The 18,735-nt window shown below is 39.2% G+C and overlaps 1 protein-coding gene across 1 annotated transcript in view; it reads right to left on the bottom strand.

Moving 5' to 3' along the window:
• LOC132816051 (uncharacterized) overlaps nt 1–18,396 on the bottom strand; it is a 39,886-nt gene extending 21,490 nt beyond the window's left edge. Inside the window, exons 1-7 of the mRNA XM_060825466.1 lie at nt 16,597–18,396; nt 15,518–15,743; nt 13,762–13,892; nt 13,468–13,627; nt 9,849–9,988; nt 8,685–8,819; nt 2,117–2,274 (exon numbers count right to left, since the gene is read on the bottom strand). Of these exons, the coding sequence (XP_060681449.1) occupies nt 2,117–2,274; nt 8,685–8,819; nt 9,849–9,988; nt 13,468–13,627; nt 13,762–13,892; nt 15,518–15,743; nt 16,597–18,382 (2,736 nt within the window). The 5' untranslated portion in view covers nt 18,383–18,396. The remainder of the gene's footprint in view (nt 1–2,116; nt 2,275–8,684; nt 8,820–9,848; nt 9,989–13,467; nt 13,628–13,761; nt 13,893–15,517; nt 15,744–16,596) is intronic.
• Between the last annotated feature and the right edge of the window lie 339 nt (nt 18,397–18,735).

Genomic DNA, 18,735 nt, shown 5'->3' on the forward strand with positions numbered 1-18,735 from the left:
GACTACTGAGACCCCTCGGAATCCTAGTAGCACACAAACCCACCAACACTCTCAAACAAAAACTAACAAACTTAAAAGATCCAGTACAACCCATGGACAAAACCAACGTCATCTATAAAATTCCATGCATGGACTGCCAAAAACACTACGTAGGACAAACAGGAAGAAAGTTAGCCACCAGAATACATGAAAAAAGTTAACTACCAGCTAGCCACAAATGAAAACAAACGGATGAAAAAAAACACCATTTCGACTGGGACAACACATCTATCCTGGGACAGGCTAAGCAAAGACATGCCAGAGAATTCCTAGAGGCCTGGCACTCCAACCACAATGCCATAAACAAGCACATAGATCTAGATGCCATCTATCAACCTCTCAGAAAATGAACAGGAAATGACATCACCACAAATCCCAGGAACCCCATCCAGGAGAAAGATATAAATAGAAAGCAGGAGACAACAGCTTCACTTCACTTGGAGGTCGCCACTGATGGTGTTACCTAGCCAAGTAATGAAACGTCTGGATATCAAACCTACAGCTCAGCGAGCAAACCTACACCCTAAACCTCAACCTGAGCTACAAACCTTCACAAACCTTGCACTGTTTCTGGTGGCACTGTTGGGACTAGTGAGCTGCCAGTCATCTGATTTGCCAGCAAGTTTGGAACCTCCCAAATGGGGGCGAAAGCAACTCACTCAGCCACCAAATCTCTATGACCACAAAAATTGTGTGTGGCTTTCCAGTGAGTGGGGCCATTGTATAAAGTTTGGCCCAATATTATAGCACCAAAGTGATTCCTGATTTTAACACTTCTTTTATTAATGAAATCACAAATCATAAGCTGGAAATGAAAGCTACCAGCCTAGGGACACTTTTTTTTTTATCCTTGCTTGGGATTTGGATGTCACTGGCAAGGCCAGCATTTACGATTCATCCTTAAGTCTCCCTGAACTAAGTGGGTTGCTAGGCCAGCTCAAAGTCAGCCATATTGCTGTGGTCTGGAGCCATCTGTACGTCAGACCAGGTAAGGACAGTAGATTTCCTTCCCTTCAGGACATTAATGAATCAGATGAGATCTTTAGAAAGTCAATGATAGTTCATTGTCAACATTACATGGACTGCCTTTATATTGTAAATTTGATTACTGGGTTTAAATTCTACCAGCTGCCATGGTAATTGTTTCGACTGCTGTGATATTCAGTGATATTACTGTTAGACCAGCACCTTAATCATCTTCCTGATCTGACAAGTGTCTAAAAGTTAACATTTCTTAAAAAAAAAATTTAATGGAGGGTCAGAGTGGATCATCCTGATGGTTGAAAGCATGTCAATCAATGCCGGAGTCAAGGAAGTGGTGATTGATTTGAAAAGTCAAGTCTCAATAATTGACTGATTTCAAACAGCTCACACAAATATATGAATTAGGTATAGTTTGAGATCATTCAGCCCCTCTGAGCCTGTTCTATCATTTAATAAAATAAATGTTGATCTGATTGTGGCCTCAAGTCTACTGTCCTACCCATTCTTGATACTGTTTTACTCACTTGTTAGTCAACAATCTACCTATCTCTAAAGTTTCCCATATCTTTAAAGTATTAATAACCCTGCTTCCACACTTCTCGAGGGAGCAGAATTCCAAAGACAGGGTAAAAAATTGATCCTCGTTTCTGTCCTAAATAGCAAGCTATTATTTTTTAGCTGTGTTCCCTAGTTCTAACACTTCAGTAAAAAAAGTTGTTGCCTGAGTGACAGAATCTAAATGTAAGTAAGACAAAAGAATAACTAAATTGATGATTGTGGAAAAACATCAATATATTATCATTCAATAATGTTATTGTAAATCAGAGATAAGGAAAAATGAAGCAAGTTGAAAATTGATAAGGGTAGACTTTCATTTTCGCTCTTTATGTGACAATCTGCTTTGACAGGGGACACACAGGTATCTATTGGACTTTTTACACTAGCTTCACAATTATTCCTTTCTAAGTATAATTTTTTTTTCATTTTGCAGAACAACTAAAATACTTCAACGAGAAAAGAATCTAGCATGTTCATTTTTTTTTGCATTACCTATGACTAAGAAAATGATTACCATGATGTATCAGTTACTTACACTGATATATTGCTTACAGTACTTTGATGTCTCAGTTAAAGCCTTAAGTTGATCTAAAGATATCTGATTGTAATGTATAGTTCGAGAATAGCACCCAGCATCTTCACAGGGAGATACACGGATTCGATCCTCTGAATCGTGACCGATTATGGTAATGCCTTAAAAAAAATTGTAATTTTCACTAAGCAGCTTGTTCACTTAAATATGAAATTGTTAGTCTATTAGTGTTCAACTCAGACTAGTATGAATTTGTGTTCATTACTGAATTAATTCTTAAAGATTAAGATGATGCATTCACTTCCACACAAATATCTGATACATTATTTTTGACTGAACAGTTCCATCAGATTCCCCATCATTTCAGTGTTTTTGTACAGAAATTCTTACTGAAGTATAAATTTTGAAATGAAGCATCCCTCACTGGTACTCGTCCCAGTAAATACACAGCTTGTAAATCACCTCCCTTTGTTGCAGCAGGGAATAGCAGAACCAGAAATGTGAATCATTTTTCTTTCAAATGTAACTGAACAAAACTTGAAAAAAACTTGAAGGGAAGTACTCATTGAAACAAAAACTGTTTGTGGTGTACAACTGGTTGTGGTGTACTCTTGTGGGAGACAAGGGAGTGAGTTACTGGGGCCCCAAAGAAAATTTTATTTGCCTGGGGAGGTGCCAGAGCACGGGAGGTGAGCTAATTTGCAAGGGTGGTAGAGTGAGACCAGAGAACCATTGACCAGTGATTTTAATATCAACGTTAGGGAAATTATTGAAGAAAATAATGAAGGAGAAAATTAATCTCCATTTACAGGGATAATCAGCTTAGTTGGGACAGAGGGAGGTCATGCCCAACAAATCTGTTCGAATGCTTTGAAGAGATAAGGGTATGCAGTTGGTGTAATTTATATGGATTCCAGCAAAGCCTTTGAAAAAGTCCCACATGGGAGACTGATAAAGAAAGTAAAATCACATAGGATCCAGGGTAACGATAAAATCGATCCAAGATTGGCTTAATGACAGGAGACTGAGGGTGGTGGTAGAAGGCTTTTTGTGTGACTGGAGCCCAGTGTGCAGTGACAAACCACAGGGATCGGTGCTGGGTGCCTTACTGTTTGTGATAATCATACAAGATGGAGATAAGAATATGAGGGGATGATAGGTAAATTAGCGGATGACACAAAGATTGGCTGGGTGTTCGACAGTGAAGAGGAAGGTGTTACGTTACAGGAGGATATTAACAGAGTGATCAGATGGGCAGATCAGTGGCAAATGGAATTTAACCGTGACAAATGTGAGGTGATGCACTTTGAAAGATGGAACAAGACAACAAAGTCCTCAATGAATGGCAGGACAGTAGGAAGTTCAGAGGAGCAGAGAGGGATCTTGTGATGTTTGTCGACAAAACCCTGGAGGTGGCAGGACAGATTAATAGGGAAATCAAGATGACAGAGAGGACACTTGCTTTATCAGTCATGGCAAAGACTTTAAGAGCAAGAAAATCCTGTTGGGGCTGAACAAAAACTTTGGTTAGGCCACAGCCGGAGTACTGTGGGCAGTTCTGGTCACCAGACTATAGGCAGGATGTAAATGTACTGGACAGGGTGCGAAGGAAATTGAACAGGATGTTAGATGGACTGGGGCATTTTAGCTATGGGAGAGGCTGGAGAAGTTCACATCTTTTTCAGAGCAGAGAAGGTTGAGGGGGGAAACTTGATAATATTATGAGGGGCACAAACAGGATGAACAAAGTGTCAATAACAGGTTGCATAGATTTAAAGTGATAGGTGGGAGGGTTAGAGGAGATTTGAGGAAAATCCTTTTTACCCAGAGCGTTGTAAGGTCTGTAATGCCTGGGAGAGCAGTTGGCACAGCAACATCGCAACCTTTACGAAGTATCTGGAGGAGCGTTTGAAGTGGCTATGGACCTAGTGCAGGCAAGGGGTACGTGTGTAGGTTGTACTATATTATTGGTGGTACAGACCTGATGAATCAAAGGGCCTCTTTCACACTTCACAAGTGTGTATAACATGCAAATTGGCTAAAAGCTGACAGGGGACAGATGTTCACAGGTAAAGGGACGGCTGGAAAATGGTAAGCTTTCAGAAACAGTAGTTTCTGAAAAATACTGAGTCCAGAGACAGTATATTCCTGTCAGGGTGAAAGGAAAGGCTGTAGGTGTAGGGAATGCTGAATGATTAGATTACTTACTTGCAATGTGGAAACAGGCCCTTCGGACCAACAAGTCCACACCGACCCTCTGAACAGCAACCCACCCAGACCCATTCCTCTACATTTACCCCTTCACCTAACACTACAGGCAATTTAGCATGGCCAATTCATCTAACCTGCACATCTGTGGACTGTGGGAGGAAACCCACGCAGACACGGGGAAAACATACAAACTCCACACAGACAGTTGCCCGAGCTGGGAATTGAACCCAAGTCTCTGGTGCTGTGAGGTAGCTGTGCTAACCATTGTGCCACCGTGTCACCCATATAACAAAAGAAATTGAGGGTTTGGTTAAGAAAAAGAAGGAAGCATATGTCAGGTATAGACAGGATAGATTGACTGAATCCTTAAAGGAGTATAAAGGCAGTAGGAGTATACTTAAGAGGGAAATCAGGAGGACAAAAAGGGGACATGAGATAACCTTGGCGGATCGAGTTAAGGAGAATCCAGAGGGTTTTTACAAATATATTAAGGACAAAAGGGTAACTAGGGAGAGAATAGGGCCCCTCAAAGATCAGCAAGGCGGCCTTTATGTGAAGCAGCAGGAGATGGGGGAGATATTAAACGAGTATTTTGCATGAGTGTTTACTGTAGAAGAGGACATGGAAGATATAGAAAGCAAGGAAATAGACAATGACGTTTTGAAAAGTGTCCACATTACAGAGGAGGAAGTGCTGGATGTATTGAAATGCATAAAAGTGGATAAATCCCCAAGACCTGATTAGGTGTACCCTAGAACTCTGTGGCAAGCTAGGGTAGTGATTGTTGGGCCTCTTGCTGAGATATTTGTATCATCGATAATCACAGGTGAGGTACTGGAAGACTGGAGGTTGGCTAACGCGGTGCCACTCTTTAAGAAGGGTGGTAAGGACAAGCCAGGGAACTATAGACCAGTGAGCCTGATGTCAGTGGTGGGCAAGTTGTTGGAGGGAATCCTGATGGACAGGATATACATGTATTTGGAAAGGCAAGGACTGATTAGGGATAGTCAACATGGCTTTGTGCTTGGGAAATCACGTCTCACAAACTTGATTGTGTTTTTTGAAGAAGTAGCAAAGAGGATTGATGAGGGCAGAGCAGTAGATGTGATCTGTTTGAACTTCAATGAAGTGTTCAACAAGGTTCCCCATGGGAGACTGGTTATCAAGGTTAGATCTCATGGAATACAGAGAGAACTCGCTATTTGGATACAGAACTGGCTCAAAAGGTAGAAGACAGAGGGTGATGGTGGAGGGTTGTTTTTCACACGTGAGGCCTGTGACCAGTGGAGTACCACAAGGATTGGTACTGGGTCCACTACTTTTCGTCATTTATATAAATTATTTGGATGTGAACATAAGAGGTATAATTAATACGATTGCAGATGACACCAAAATTGGAGGTGTAGTGGACAGCAAAGAAGATTACCTTGGATTACAAAAGGATCTTGATCAGATGGGCCAATGGGCTGAGAAGTGGCAGATGGAGTTTAATTTAGATAAATGTGAGGTGCTGCATTTTGGAAAAACAAATCTTAGCAGGACTTATACACTTAATGGTAAGGTCCTGGAATGCGTTGCTGAACAAAGAGACCATGGAGTGCAGGTTCATAGCTTCTTGAAAGTAGAGTCAGCGATAGATAGGATAGTGAAGAAGGTGTTTGGTATGTTTTCCTTTATTGGTCAGAGTACTGAGTACAGGAATCGGGAGGTAGTGTTGCGGCTATATAGGACATTGGTTAGGCCACTTTTGGAATATTGCATGCAATTCTGGTCTCCTTCCTGTCGGTAGAATGTTGTGAAACTTGAAAGGGTTCAGGAAAGATTTACAAGGATGTCACCAGGATTGGAGGATTTGATCTATTGGGAGAGGCTGAATAGTCTGGAACTGTTTTCCCTGAAGCGATAGAAGCTGAGGGGTGACCTTATAGAGGTTTATAAAATCATGAGGGGCATGGATAGGATAAATAGACAAAGTCTTTTCCCTGGGATGGGGGAGTCCAGAAATAGAGGGCATAGGTTTAATGTGAGAGGGGAAACATATAAAAGATACAGAAGGAGTAACTTTTTCACACAGAGGTTAGTACGTGTATGAAATGAGCTGCCAGAGGATGTGGTAGAGGCTGGTACAATTACAACATTTAAAAGGCATTCGGATTGGTATATGAACAGGAAGGGTTTAGAGGGATTTGAGCCAAATGCTGGAAGTTGGGACTAGATTAGTTTGGGATATTTGGTTGGCATGGACGAGTTGCATCAAAGTGTCTGTTTCTGTGCTATACATCTCTATGACTCTATAACATGATCAACAAATTGTGGATGCTGTTTAGATAACACAAACTTTCTACTGAACAGGTATAGCAGTTTTTAATAGCGCAGTTACAGAGGAATGCAACTTTCACGTTATATCAGAACAATCTGTACAATTCTGAGAATAAACTGAACAGATTTGATCTGTTACAACATTTAGAGACAAAACATAGCATATTTTAGAAATCTGTTTGATGTAGAGTATTAACATTTAATAGAATTCTTGGAGTTGAAATTACCAGAGTTCATAAACACAGACTATTTTTACTTGGGGGAGGGTGGGGTTTCACTTCTGTGTTTTTTCTGGTGAGCTGTTTAATCTGTGATAATGTGACAGAACGTACTTTTCAGATGGCAAGGAATAAAAGCTGAACTGATCCCATTGTGCCCAATACACTCCTCAAAACCTGGCAAACCTAATTTCTATACTCCAGTATGAAGGCAAAATATTGCAGGGGTTAAAAATCTGAAATAACAACTGGAAGTATTTCAAATAATTTAAAAATGGTAAAGCCATGGGTGACTCAGTCTGGGTAAGACTGAAAACATTTTGAAGCCATCACTGTATTTGTTTTTTGAAAATGAAGTGCAAATAAATCTTGCTCACTCCACCTGATCTGGGGGATTTCAATGTGACATGCTGAGAGGCTTTGGCAGTGAGAGAGTTCGGAGTTTTTACCCTCTTGATGCTTGCTGATTATAATGTTTTATGAACTTCTCCCCATCACTGGCTCCGGGTGTGGCATGTGTCCCACATTAACTTGATGCAGTCAGTAAACATCTTTGACAGCTCCAAGTGAGGGAAGGTTCCCATGGGCAGCAGACACCATAGAGTATTTATTTTGAACGATCCACAGATCTGACTGATCGCTAGGACCTCCTCAGAATCTTAGGAACTGCAAACATTTAAACAGAATCTGAAAGGCTGAACGTAAGGAAACAAAAGTTTAAGCGATAAAACTTAAGGAGATCATCATCACTGACAGCTCAGTGTGAGGCTAGGTAAGGATGGAGTTGCTGAAGTTTAAGTGGCTGTAGTTTATAAGCTCGAGCTATTTTCTGTTTGTATCATGCGTATCTTTTTCATTTGTGTGTTCGCCTATAAGCAATTGATAGGATGTGATTTCCAAAAGATAACAGTGAGGCCAGGAGTGATACAGACCCAATAAGACTGAGAATGTTTTGAAGCCAGTGTTATAATTGTCCTTTTAGAATTATGTATAAATAAATCTTGGAGAGAGAAGCTGAGGGATTTAGAGGGTGAGTGTGACTTTAAGAGGGTGCAAGCATGTGTGTAAGAGAGAGAAAGAGAATTAGGAGTTTGATCTTCTCGTCTACTTGCTTGTAATAAAAATCTTTGGACTTGAAACATCTCTAACTCTAGGTATGGCATTTGTTCCACAAAATAATCATCACTTGTTTTACCTGCTTAAAGACATCTCCAAGATCATTCTTAAGTTTGCACACATCTTTTTCATATCAATTTATCACAGGATTAGCCAAAAAAACTTTCAATTTTTAAACATGACTGCAAAAACTAAACAATTGAAGAAGCCATTTTTTGACTTTTCGAAAATTAGATGATGGAACACCTCGTGTCCAAAATTAGTATTTATGAGATTAGTTTTGTCCATCATGAAAGATAATGCTGACAATAATAATATAACAAAGCCCAGAATCACGGTTATTGCAGCAAAATGTAACAGCACAGCATTGTCCCACAAAAAGAAATGAGTTGAAAGCTGGTTGGTCTGTTTTGAGCGGTGAATATTATCCCAATACTGTATATACTTCCAGAAATTACAAAGGAAAATTGGAAATTTATGACCATAGCTGTTTTGAAAAAAAAATCACAAAATTAACTTTATCAACAAACTCATTTGACGTTAAGCGGAAATTTTACCTTGGAATTTCTTAATTATCAGTTTAACACCACACAATACTTGTAAAATAATGTGTGAAACATTGTAAGCATGAATTGAAGAATGCTCCACAACTTCATTGCCAATGTTTGAAATATTAAATAAAAAGCTGGTTATGGTGGATTACTAACCTGTTGCTGGGTCAGAGACCATGTCACATTCAACAGGAAAAGGATCAACTCCACCATCCACACCATCAGGATCTATGGTGAAGACCCCAGACTTCAGAATGCCTGCACTTTTTAAGGCTGCACAGGATTCCATGACTGTGGCAAATTCAAAGGAAAATATGAGTAATTTAATTTCATCTGACTGCTTTTATTTCTAAAAATGTAATCTAACATTATCAATTAGTATTCAGCTTCAAGTTGGCAAGGTTTATTTGTGATTATAATGGTTTGAAATTTCTACACTAAATAGTTTCTCAGGTTCAATATTCCTTATCAATCTTGCAACCCATCCTTAAGTTCCCTTCAACATCTTTTTTCTATCAAGGAATTCCTTGTGAGACAATAAGTGCTCATCCCTTAAGTGTTGTTACTAACATGTACCACAAGAAATTCAGCACCAAGGAATAAAGTATATCTCATGTTAACATTGTCTCTCTCCACAGATGCTGCCAGACCTGCTGACTTTCTTCAGTGTTCTATGTTTGCTTATGCTTTTCTTGTTGCAGAACCAGCACCATAGGTCTAGTTTGTTCATGTTGCATAAATTTTAATTCATGGCAAGTTCAATCTTCCCTACAGATGTCCATTTATATGGTAAACAGGTACAGACTACCGGGAGGAAACCTAATAAAGGCAGTATACTTTTGTGTATTGAAGTACTCATTGAATAAGACCACAACATGTGTCCACTCCACTTTTAAAAATTCAATGTCTGTGTCATGCAGTCAAGTTACCATGGTCTTAGCAGACTGTAGGGGTACTCTTTCATTATAGAGAGAGTGTGACACACAACCAGTAGTAGTTTAACCTGAGGATTACCACAGGTAAGGGAGAGTTTGAGAACGAGAGTCCTTCATAGTAACCTCAGCAGCTGCAGAAATTTAATCCACACTGTTGGCGTCATTTTGTGGTGTAAACCAACTGTCTAACTAATGGAACTAAACTGACCCTCCTCGTGTCATGCGATGCTTAATCTAAACATATTTACATGATTTATTTTTACATCAAGGAACAAAAGAATTATTGTTTTTTAACCTTGTTTTTATAAGCCCATCCTCTATCCCAATAGTAAGGTGTGAGTATCAAATCTCGGAAGTTGGCAATATGGTATGACAAACAACTCACCTTGGCAGATGACTGCGGCATGTTCATTGCTTGAACATTTACCAACCCTTTTGATATCACAGTCCTGCAGTACCATTTCATCTCCTTTGCATTTAATGTAAGGAATTGTTTGTGAAGTATTTTGCTGACTCACATCAACCCTGAGAGAGAGAAGGCACTATTAATTTCCAGTACCATAAACTGTCCATCACAAATAAAGCTCGTGTAATGGTAGCTAATATATCAGTATGGATTGAGGATTGGATTACAGACAGGAAACACGGAGTAGGAATAACTGTATCATTTTCAGGTTGTCAGGCAGTAACTGGTCAAGTAGAGTAAGGATTAGTGTTTGAGCCTCTGTTGCATTTATGGGCAGAATGTTTGGGGGTCTGAGTGAAATGGGCCATGGCAAGATGAGTGATGGCCTCACTAGACCTCTGATGTGATTCTATCTCAAATTCAAAGATGAGTGTATTATATCCACGTTTGCTGATAATACAAAGTTAGGCTGGAAGGTAAACTGTGAGGAGGATGCAAAGTAGCTTAAAAAAGTTAAATGAGTATATAAATATGTAATAGTTTAAATTTAAAATAGGGAAGTATGAAGTTATCCATTTTGATAAGAAAAATATGAAAATAAAATACTTCTTAAAGCAGCATGGTATAGAGAGGGATTTGGGTGCCCTTATATGCAAACTGCAAGCATTTAACATAGAGGTTATAGGTTTTTTTTGAATTACTTGTGGGACACGGGTGATGCTGACTGGCCAGTATTTATTGCCTGCCCCTTGTTGCCCTTGAGAAGGTTGTGGTAAGCTGCCTTCTTGGACCACTGCAATCCATGTAGACCCACAATGCAGTTACGGAGGGAATTCCAGGATTTCAATCCAGCAACAGTGAAGGGATGAAGATATATTTGCAAGTCAGGATGGGGACTAATGTGAAGAGGAATGTGTGGGTGGTGGTGTTCCCATGTATCTGCTGCCCTTGTCCTTCTCTATAGAAACGATTGTAGGTTTGGAAAGTGCTATAGAAGATCCTTAGTGAATTTTTGCAGCGCATCTTGTAAATAGTACACACTAATGCTGCCGGCAGTGGAGCGAGTAGATGTTTGTGGATGTGGTGCCAATCAAGTAGGCTGCTTTATCTAATGGCAATTTGGACAAGAGTTTGCTAAATAGTTGATGAATCCAACAAATCATTGCACAGCCATTACATCTGTTGGTCACTGCATTGCTGCTACAGCTCTGACCTTTATTCTTAAGCAAGTAGTTGTACTTGGATTTAATTGACATGTACCAGGAATAAGGGGAAGTCAGAGAAAATATAATAGAGTAATATAAGTTAAATATAAGTGAGTTAAGGAGAGCAGGATGTTCCAATCTAGGACAGAGTCAATTTAGCTCGAACTATGGAATGTAAAGAATGCATTACCTTATTCAGGGTAATCTATGGACCACTAACTAATGCGGAGGATTTGGTGAGCAAATCAGCTGGGAATCACAGAGAACAAATTACAACAAGTTACAGAGAAATACCAACTTTGTAGGATAGTTCTAACGGAGATTTTAATTATGCACAAAGTCTGGGATATTGGTGGTTTATGGGGTAGTTAGGAGCAAGTGTTCCTGGATTATACTCAGGAGAATTTCCAACAGCAGTATGTGACCAGTCCAATACGAAATAATGCATTGTTGAACCTGGTTCTTCAGAAATGAGGTAGAATGAGATAGAGTGAGTAAATCAAGTGTTAGTGGGGAAGCAATGAAAAGATGGTGTTCATTGTATTGCAAGGTTCAGGATAATGGTACAGAATGACATTAGTCAATCCAGTGAAAGAAAAATCAATTGGCAGAGTATCATTTTCAGTGGGGCAAGAACAGAACTCAGCAGGATGAACTAGAATGAAAGTTTGACGTGAAACAATTAACTGAGCAATAGGCTACCTTGGAAGGTGTGATGTTTCAAGTACGCTCAAGGTATATTCCCTCAAATGGGGAAGGCAGGGCAAACAAATCATGCCATAAATTCCTCCTCTACCTTATCATCATAATTCAAGCAAGATGGATAGGCAGCTCATTCAGGACCAAATTGTAACCAGCTTCAAGAACCATTGAGAAATATGAACCAGAAGTCAGAAACCAAAATGATATACAAAAAACTAATTTCAGATGTAAGGGCCTAGCTTAAGCATTTCCAGATCGTGTTGATTTGGGCAGCTGCCAGGGTGCTAAAAAGATGACACATTGGCCTGTTCACCCGCTCAGATTAGGTATAGGTATGGGTCTCTGCAGGAAAGTAAATACAGGATGCATGTTCCCAATGACCAGGGAATCCAGAACCAATGTGAGGATACAGAGATTTCCATTTCAGACTGAGATGAGGAGAAATTTCTTCACCAGGAAAGTGGTGAGCCTATGGACTTCTCTGCCACACAAAGTGGCTGAGGCCAAAACAATGCATGTTTTCAAAATTGAGTTAGAACTAGTTCTCAGGACTAAAGGGATCAAAGAGTATGAGGAGTAATCAGGAACAAAGTAATGAGTTGGATAATCAACCATGAACGTGAGAGCAGGATCAAAGGACTGAAGGGCTTGCTTCTGTTTCTAGTTCCTATGTTTCCAATTAGGCTACCTTTGTGTATCTTTCATATCTGGAAAGTAGGCATAATGATGGTGAATTTAGATTCCAGTCAATTTTGAATTAGAATTGAAAAATCCAACATTAGTCACAGGTTCATAGCTCCTTGAAAGTGGAGTCGTAGGTGGATAAGATAGTGAAGAAGGCATTTGGTATGCTTTCCTTTATTGGTCAGAGTATTGAGTACAGGAGTTGGGAGGTCATGCTGCGGCTGTACAGGACATTGGTTAGGCCACTGTTGGAATATTGCGTGCAATTCTGGTCTCCTTCCTATCGGAAATATGTGAAACTTGAAAGGGTTCAGAAACAATTTACAAGGTGTTGCCAGGGTTGGAGGATTTGAGCTATAGGGAGAGGCTTAAAAGGCTGGGGCTGTTTTCCCTGGAGCGTCGGAGGTTGAGGGGTGACCTTATAAAGGTTTACAAAATTATGAGGGGCATGGATAGGGTAAATAGGCAAAGTCTTTTCCATGGGACGAGGGAGTCCAGAACTAGAAGGCACAGGTTTAGGGTGAGAGGGGAAAGATATAAAAGAGACCTAAGGGGAAACTTTTTCACACACAGAGTGGTACGTGTATGGAATGTGCTGCCAGAGGAAGTGGTAGAGGCTAGTACAATTGCAACATTTAAGAGGCATTTGGATGGGTATATGAATAGGAAGGGTTTGGAGGGATACGGGCCGGATGCTGGCAGGTGGGACTAGATTGGATTAGGATATTTAGTCAGTATGGACGGGTTGGATCGAAGGGTTTGTTTCCATGCTATACATCTCTATGCCTCTATGACTCTGTTTTTCTGGGATAACAGCTCTCAGAGTGGGAGAAATGGGCTGTGTCAGTTCTTACATATTGGAGGCAAATATCCATGTGTAAAGTAACTGTGTGCTAGTACTTCCAAAAAATTCAACTTTCAGATCTGAAGGATTATCTTTGTAAATGCAAACAGCAAACAGATTGATAATGCATATCACTCGACACTCAGCTCACATTCTTATTGACCTTGTTGCTAACGCTGGTCCACCGAAGCCTAACTGACGGCACACCACCATGGCATCTCTATTGGTCCAGTGTTTGGCACATATTCCTCCCCAGTGCCCACTGGACATCATTTTTATTATGCCACCATATTTATTATTTCCTCTATCCAGGTGGATATAACCTATGGGGATCAGAGACAGAACAAGAAATGAATGTGTCAGAGGCTTCAGACCCTGCTAAATTAGTTGGCAGTTCCAAATTCTATCATTTGTGCTTTGACAAACAAACAAACAAAGTCCATTCCGAGCCATCTACCTTCTGGAGCTTGAAAAGTGCTAAACTGGGCTGAAAATCCCTCTAATTCCATCGACGAGTCTGATCTCATTGTGATGCTCATTGTGTTGGAAGAGCCCTGGAGCTGTGGTGGCACTTCAGATCCACAGAACCTGATTCAATGAGGTTGAACAAGAAAAGTAGAACTTTAATTTGCAGCTATTACTTTTCTCATAATTAAACAACAGTATTTTATACAAGTTATATGACACTTTGTAATATTCATTCTCCGGTGGCCGAATTAGCGGTTACAGCATTGTGTTGTTTTTACAATAAATGTTACAATAAATGGGGGATACCACTGATGATACAATATTTATTACCCACCCTTGGTTACCCTAAATCCCTAAAGCCCCTGGGTAAGAAGCATGTAACACAGGATTAGAGTTGTATGTAAATCAAAGCATCAGATGACTCCTTGAAAGATGTTAGTGAGTCAGTTGTGTTCTTAAAGTTGTGTTCAGCATCTTTTATAGAGTCAGAGAATCGTTACTGCACAGAACAAGGCCATTCAACCCATTTTATCCATGCTGACTCTCATAAGGACCATTTCATGAACGGCCACTTCTCCAACTCCTTACACATGCCTCCTTCTCAGATATTTAGAAAGTGTAAAACAATTACAGTGGAGAAACAGGCTATTCCAACATCACATCTTTGCTAAAATCCATGCAGACCACGTCCCCAGCACTGCAGCTCTTTCACCAGCTTCATCTCTGGAAAACAAAGTCCCCCAAATGTTGGACTTACTAAATACTGACCGAAAATGTTCTCCTGAATGCAATTCAAGAATTCTGTTTCTCCATTCATTTACACTAAACTATCCCAGGTAAAATTGCCAGCTATAATCCCTTATTACTGCTTTCACGTTTTTTGCATTTTCACAGATTTGTTTATTTATTTGTTCTTCTATCTCCCTCTGACTGTTTGGAGTTGAAACTACACTCCAAAAGTGTTGTTGTCATTTTACCTTTGTTTCTTAGCTCAATTAATATGGCCTTGTGTGATGATCCTCCTAAAATATCATCCTACCTCACGGTTGTAATTATTTCTTCAATCAAAATTGAGACCCTCTTCTTTTTTTAACCCTTCATGAACAGAAACCTCTGTAACCGAGCAGCTCTTCCTGTCCCTTTCTAACCACATCTTTCATCTGTAATTGCTATGACATCACATTGCCATGTTTCTATCTAACCCTTGAGCTTGTCTGTTTTATTTTCTAAGACTTTGCACTGAAGTATATTTCCTTGAGCAATACCAAGACTTTTTTTTTATCTTTCTACTCTTTGTTCCCTCCATTGTCCAGGCTTATTGACTAATTAGGATAATTTTCTCGTGCAAATCCACAAGTGGCCAGATTATTAAATTTAATTTCATATCTTACTGCAGTTTGTCTTTTAAAATTCACAGCCTCTGAGCTGCCAGTGAAACATCATAACCATTAGGCTGTAGCATAACTGGTAGTTGGGGTTACAGATTTGAATAACATCACTTGAGGGTTATTAAGCAACTAAATATAAAATAGTTCCCTGCAACAAACATTTTGGCAAATTCATAAATAATGCATGAAAAACAGTTAATCCCAGCATGCATTTCATTTATGCAGCACATGTGACTCCTAAAATGAATGTTCCATTTTACAGAAATTATTTATCTTCTCACCGTATCTTTTTTTTTAGAACTGTTCTGCCTGTCTTACAATCCTCCTTGTTTATTATGCAAAATTTTCAATTCTTACCTGCCCATTTCTACTTTGTCAGGTCCTTTGCCGTCGTAAACAACCACATAATCATATTTGCATGTTCTGTGTTCTTCGATAAACAAGGAAGTAAAATCCAAACGGATGAGATATCCAAGAGGTGCTTCGATCTCCCAGGTGCAGTCCATGTCCCTCGGGTAGGATTGTGGATAGTGTGGGGTCTGAAATCTTCCTTCAATCTGTCTCATCACACCACCACATGAATCTAACATGAAGCAAATGTGCTAGGAGATTTGTGGATTGCTTGCAGGGTGAATCCCATTATACTTTACATTATGAACTATTTAATATTAATCCAAAACATTCAAAATGATACACCAGAAGTTTTGTTTTATTCACTCACAGAATATGGGCATCTCTTGTTATTGCCAGTCCCTAACTGCCCAGAGTGAAGTTAAGAATCAACCACATTCCTGCGAGTCTGGTGTCACATGTAGGCCAGACCAGGTAAGTATCACAGATTTCCTTCCCTAAAGGGTATTAGTGAACCAGATGGGTTTCTCCAACAATCAACAATGGATTAATGGTCATCATTAACCCCCAAAATTCAGATTCTTTAGTGAAATTAAACTTCACTATCTGCCATGGTAGGGTAAGTCCCCAGAACATGAGCTCAGCAAAAAGTACTACTACACTATAGTCTCCTGAAGTAATTACCATTTAACAATGACAGGTTTTATGTCATGTCAAAGAACTGGAGCCTAGATTTGTCCAGCACTTTCTTACTGAAACTTTTGTGAATCAAAAATGATATATTTTACCAGAGGCATAACATTTATGAATGATTGAATCCAATAATATTGGTAAAAACAATTTAACAGAAAATGTTGTGAAGAATAAACAATATAACCAATAGCAAGTTAAACAGCATAGGGTGCAGGTTACTTATTAGAATTCCATCTTCATTGAATAATTTATAACCTTTCAGGAAGAGCCATGAATCAAAAGAAATATTTATATAGCTGTGATATCTGATTGATTCAAATATAAACAGATACTTTACAACTAAAAATACTAATGCAGTACATTTATTTAGTTTGAAATAAATTTTCACTTACCTGGATTTACAAATGAGGAGGTGGATGAATGTACATTATCTCCCCTTGTTGGTACTTTTGTGGTAATGACAGGAAAAGCTGATATGGACATGTCTTCAAGATTTAATGGTGAATGCGCCGCAGATGTTTGCATAGTAACTGGACTTATAGATGAAGCAACTAATGATAAAAAATCAGTGACAACTTTTGCGATGTTGGCAACATTTTTTCTATGGAATGAGGGAAGGGTCACTGTTTCAGTTAAATGTGACGCATAATTTTGACTAAATTCCTCTTTTGGGAATGGAGCCCCTTCTGTGCCTTCGACGACCTGACCTCTATATACTCCAGTAAATGTGTGTGCAATGGCTTCATGAACATCCTCAGAGGAGTTTTGTTGCATTGTACTCTTTTCACTTAGACTAAGTGATGGCTCAAAGATGTCAGCGATAGTTGTAACTACTTGCAGTATACTTGTATCTTTGTCGACAATGGGCTGAACTTTGCCATCTTTTCTAGTCATGGGTAAAAAACTCTTAGTGGTTGTTACACTTACAGGAATTTTATCTTTTGCATTAGAAGTGATGGATTGGGATATATCACCTGGGGAGTGAATGAGTGTCTGAACAAGACTATCTTTGTTTAGACTTTCTTTCTCATAGACCAGATTCTTCTGACTTATTCCTGCAACTCCACTGACTGTGGTTGGTTGAACAGTAGATGTGGTAAGTTCCATCCTTTCGCTGTCTGTGAATTGCTGAAGTTGACTGAAGGGTGTAGTTATTTTGGACAGGACAGAACTATTTACAGTTGGCACAGGTTCAATTGGTTGGAATGTATTTATTTCACTGGTTTCATCTACATTTGCATTTCTTTCTGTACTCACTGTTGCTTGTGAATCTGAATTGTGTGTAACAGGTTTATCTAGCATAATCACACCATTCACTCTGGATCTAAATGATTCTTCTTCATTCTTATTTACAAACAGGTTTGATTTTATATTGACATTTCCTGGTTGGTCTATGCTGGGTACGGCTGCTTGTGAGAAATCTTGTGTTTTGAATGTAATTAGCTCTACATTTGTGCTTGTACTGGATGCCCCTGGAAAATCTGTTACATTCTGACTAGATACTACCAGCTGTGTTTTTTTGTCCACGTTCTGGGGAAGAACCATATCAGATATCTGCAGATGTTTCATCATGGCTTCAGAGTTCTTTGTTCCTGAAAAGGTAGTTTCACCTCTAGTTAAATCAAGCTGATGGTTCTGATTCTTTCCTGTGGGATATGAAATGTCTTCTATTTTACGTGTGATAGGATGAAAATTCTCCTTAGTGGTGGTCACCCCTAACAATGCAGCATTATCCAAATTCAGCACATTTTGTGAAGGTGGCAGGTGCTTATCTGGAGCTGATTGGTGGACTGCACTATCCTTAGCAACATTTTCCAAAAATATTTCCCCTTTTGTATTAACTAGATATTGTTGCTCTACTTCCCCTTCTTTAAAATATCCCCCTAATTGATAGGGCAGGTCTGACTTATCGCTTTTCCTCAAGTCCATAACAAACTTCTTCAGGCTCACCAAAGAATGTGTTGTGATTTCATGTTGGTATGGTGTATTCATGGAGAGCACATCTCTTCCATCAGGGCTACTTTTGTAACTAAGGTGTGAAGCTTGAGGGGTTTTAGTGTCTTTATATCCTGAATCATCATCTATTTTCGAGCTTTTAGGTTTATCAATAGTCATATTCCAAAGTTGCAACCTCACTGCATTTATTTCAGAGGAAGTAGTGATTGAACTGCTTGTCATTTCTGAATAGTATTCTTTCTTGGTCCCATTTGTCAAGTTGTTCGTTGTTTCAAACTTGGACCAATTTACACTTAATTGAGAAGCTGCATTAACTTTATCACTTTGTTCCACTTGCAGTGAATATTTATTATCTGAACTTTTCACAAAGTTTTCAATTAAAAATGGTTTCACCAATTCCTTAAAGTTGTCCTTTTCTGAACCATTGACTGAGGAGGCAATTGAAGTTTTTGCTAAAGCAACATCAGCTGACACGAAAGTTTCTAAGAAATGTAGATCTTTAGTCTGCTTGTTATGAAAGCTTGGTTTTACCACATTTGGGAACTGATTTGTTTGATTTTGAAGCTGGATCAGAT

Source organism: Hemiscyllium ocellatum, chromosome 5 (genome assembly GCF_020745735.1).
Source record: "Hemiscyllium ocellatum isolate sHemOce1 chromosome 5, sHemOce1.pat.X.cur, whole genome shotgun sequence".
NCBI classification, from domain to species: domain Eukaryota; kingdom Metazoa; phylum Chordata; class Chondrichthyes; order Orectolobiformes; family Hemiscylliidae; genus Hemiscyllium; species Hemiscyllium ocellatum.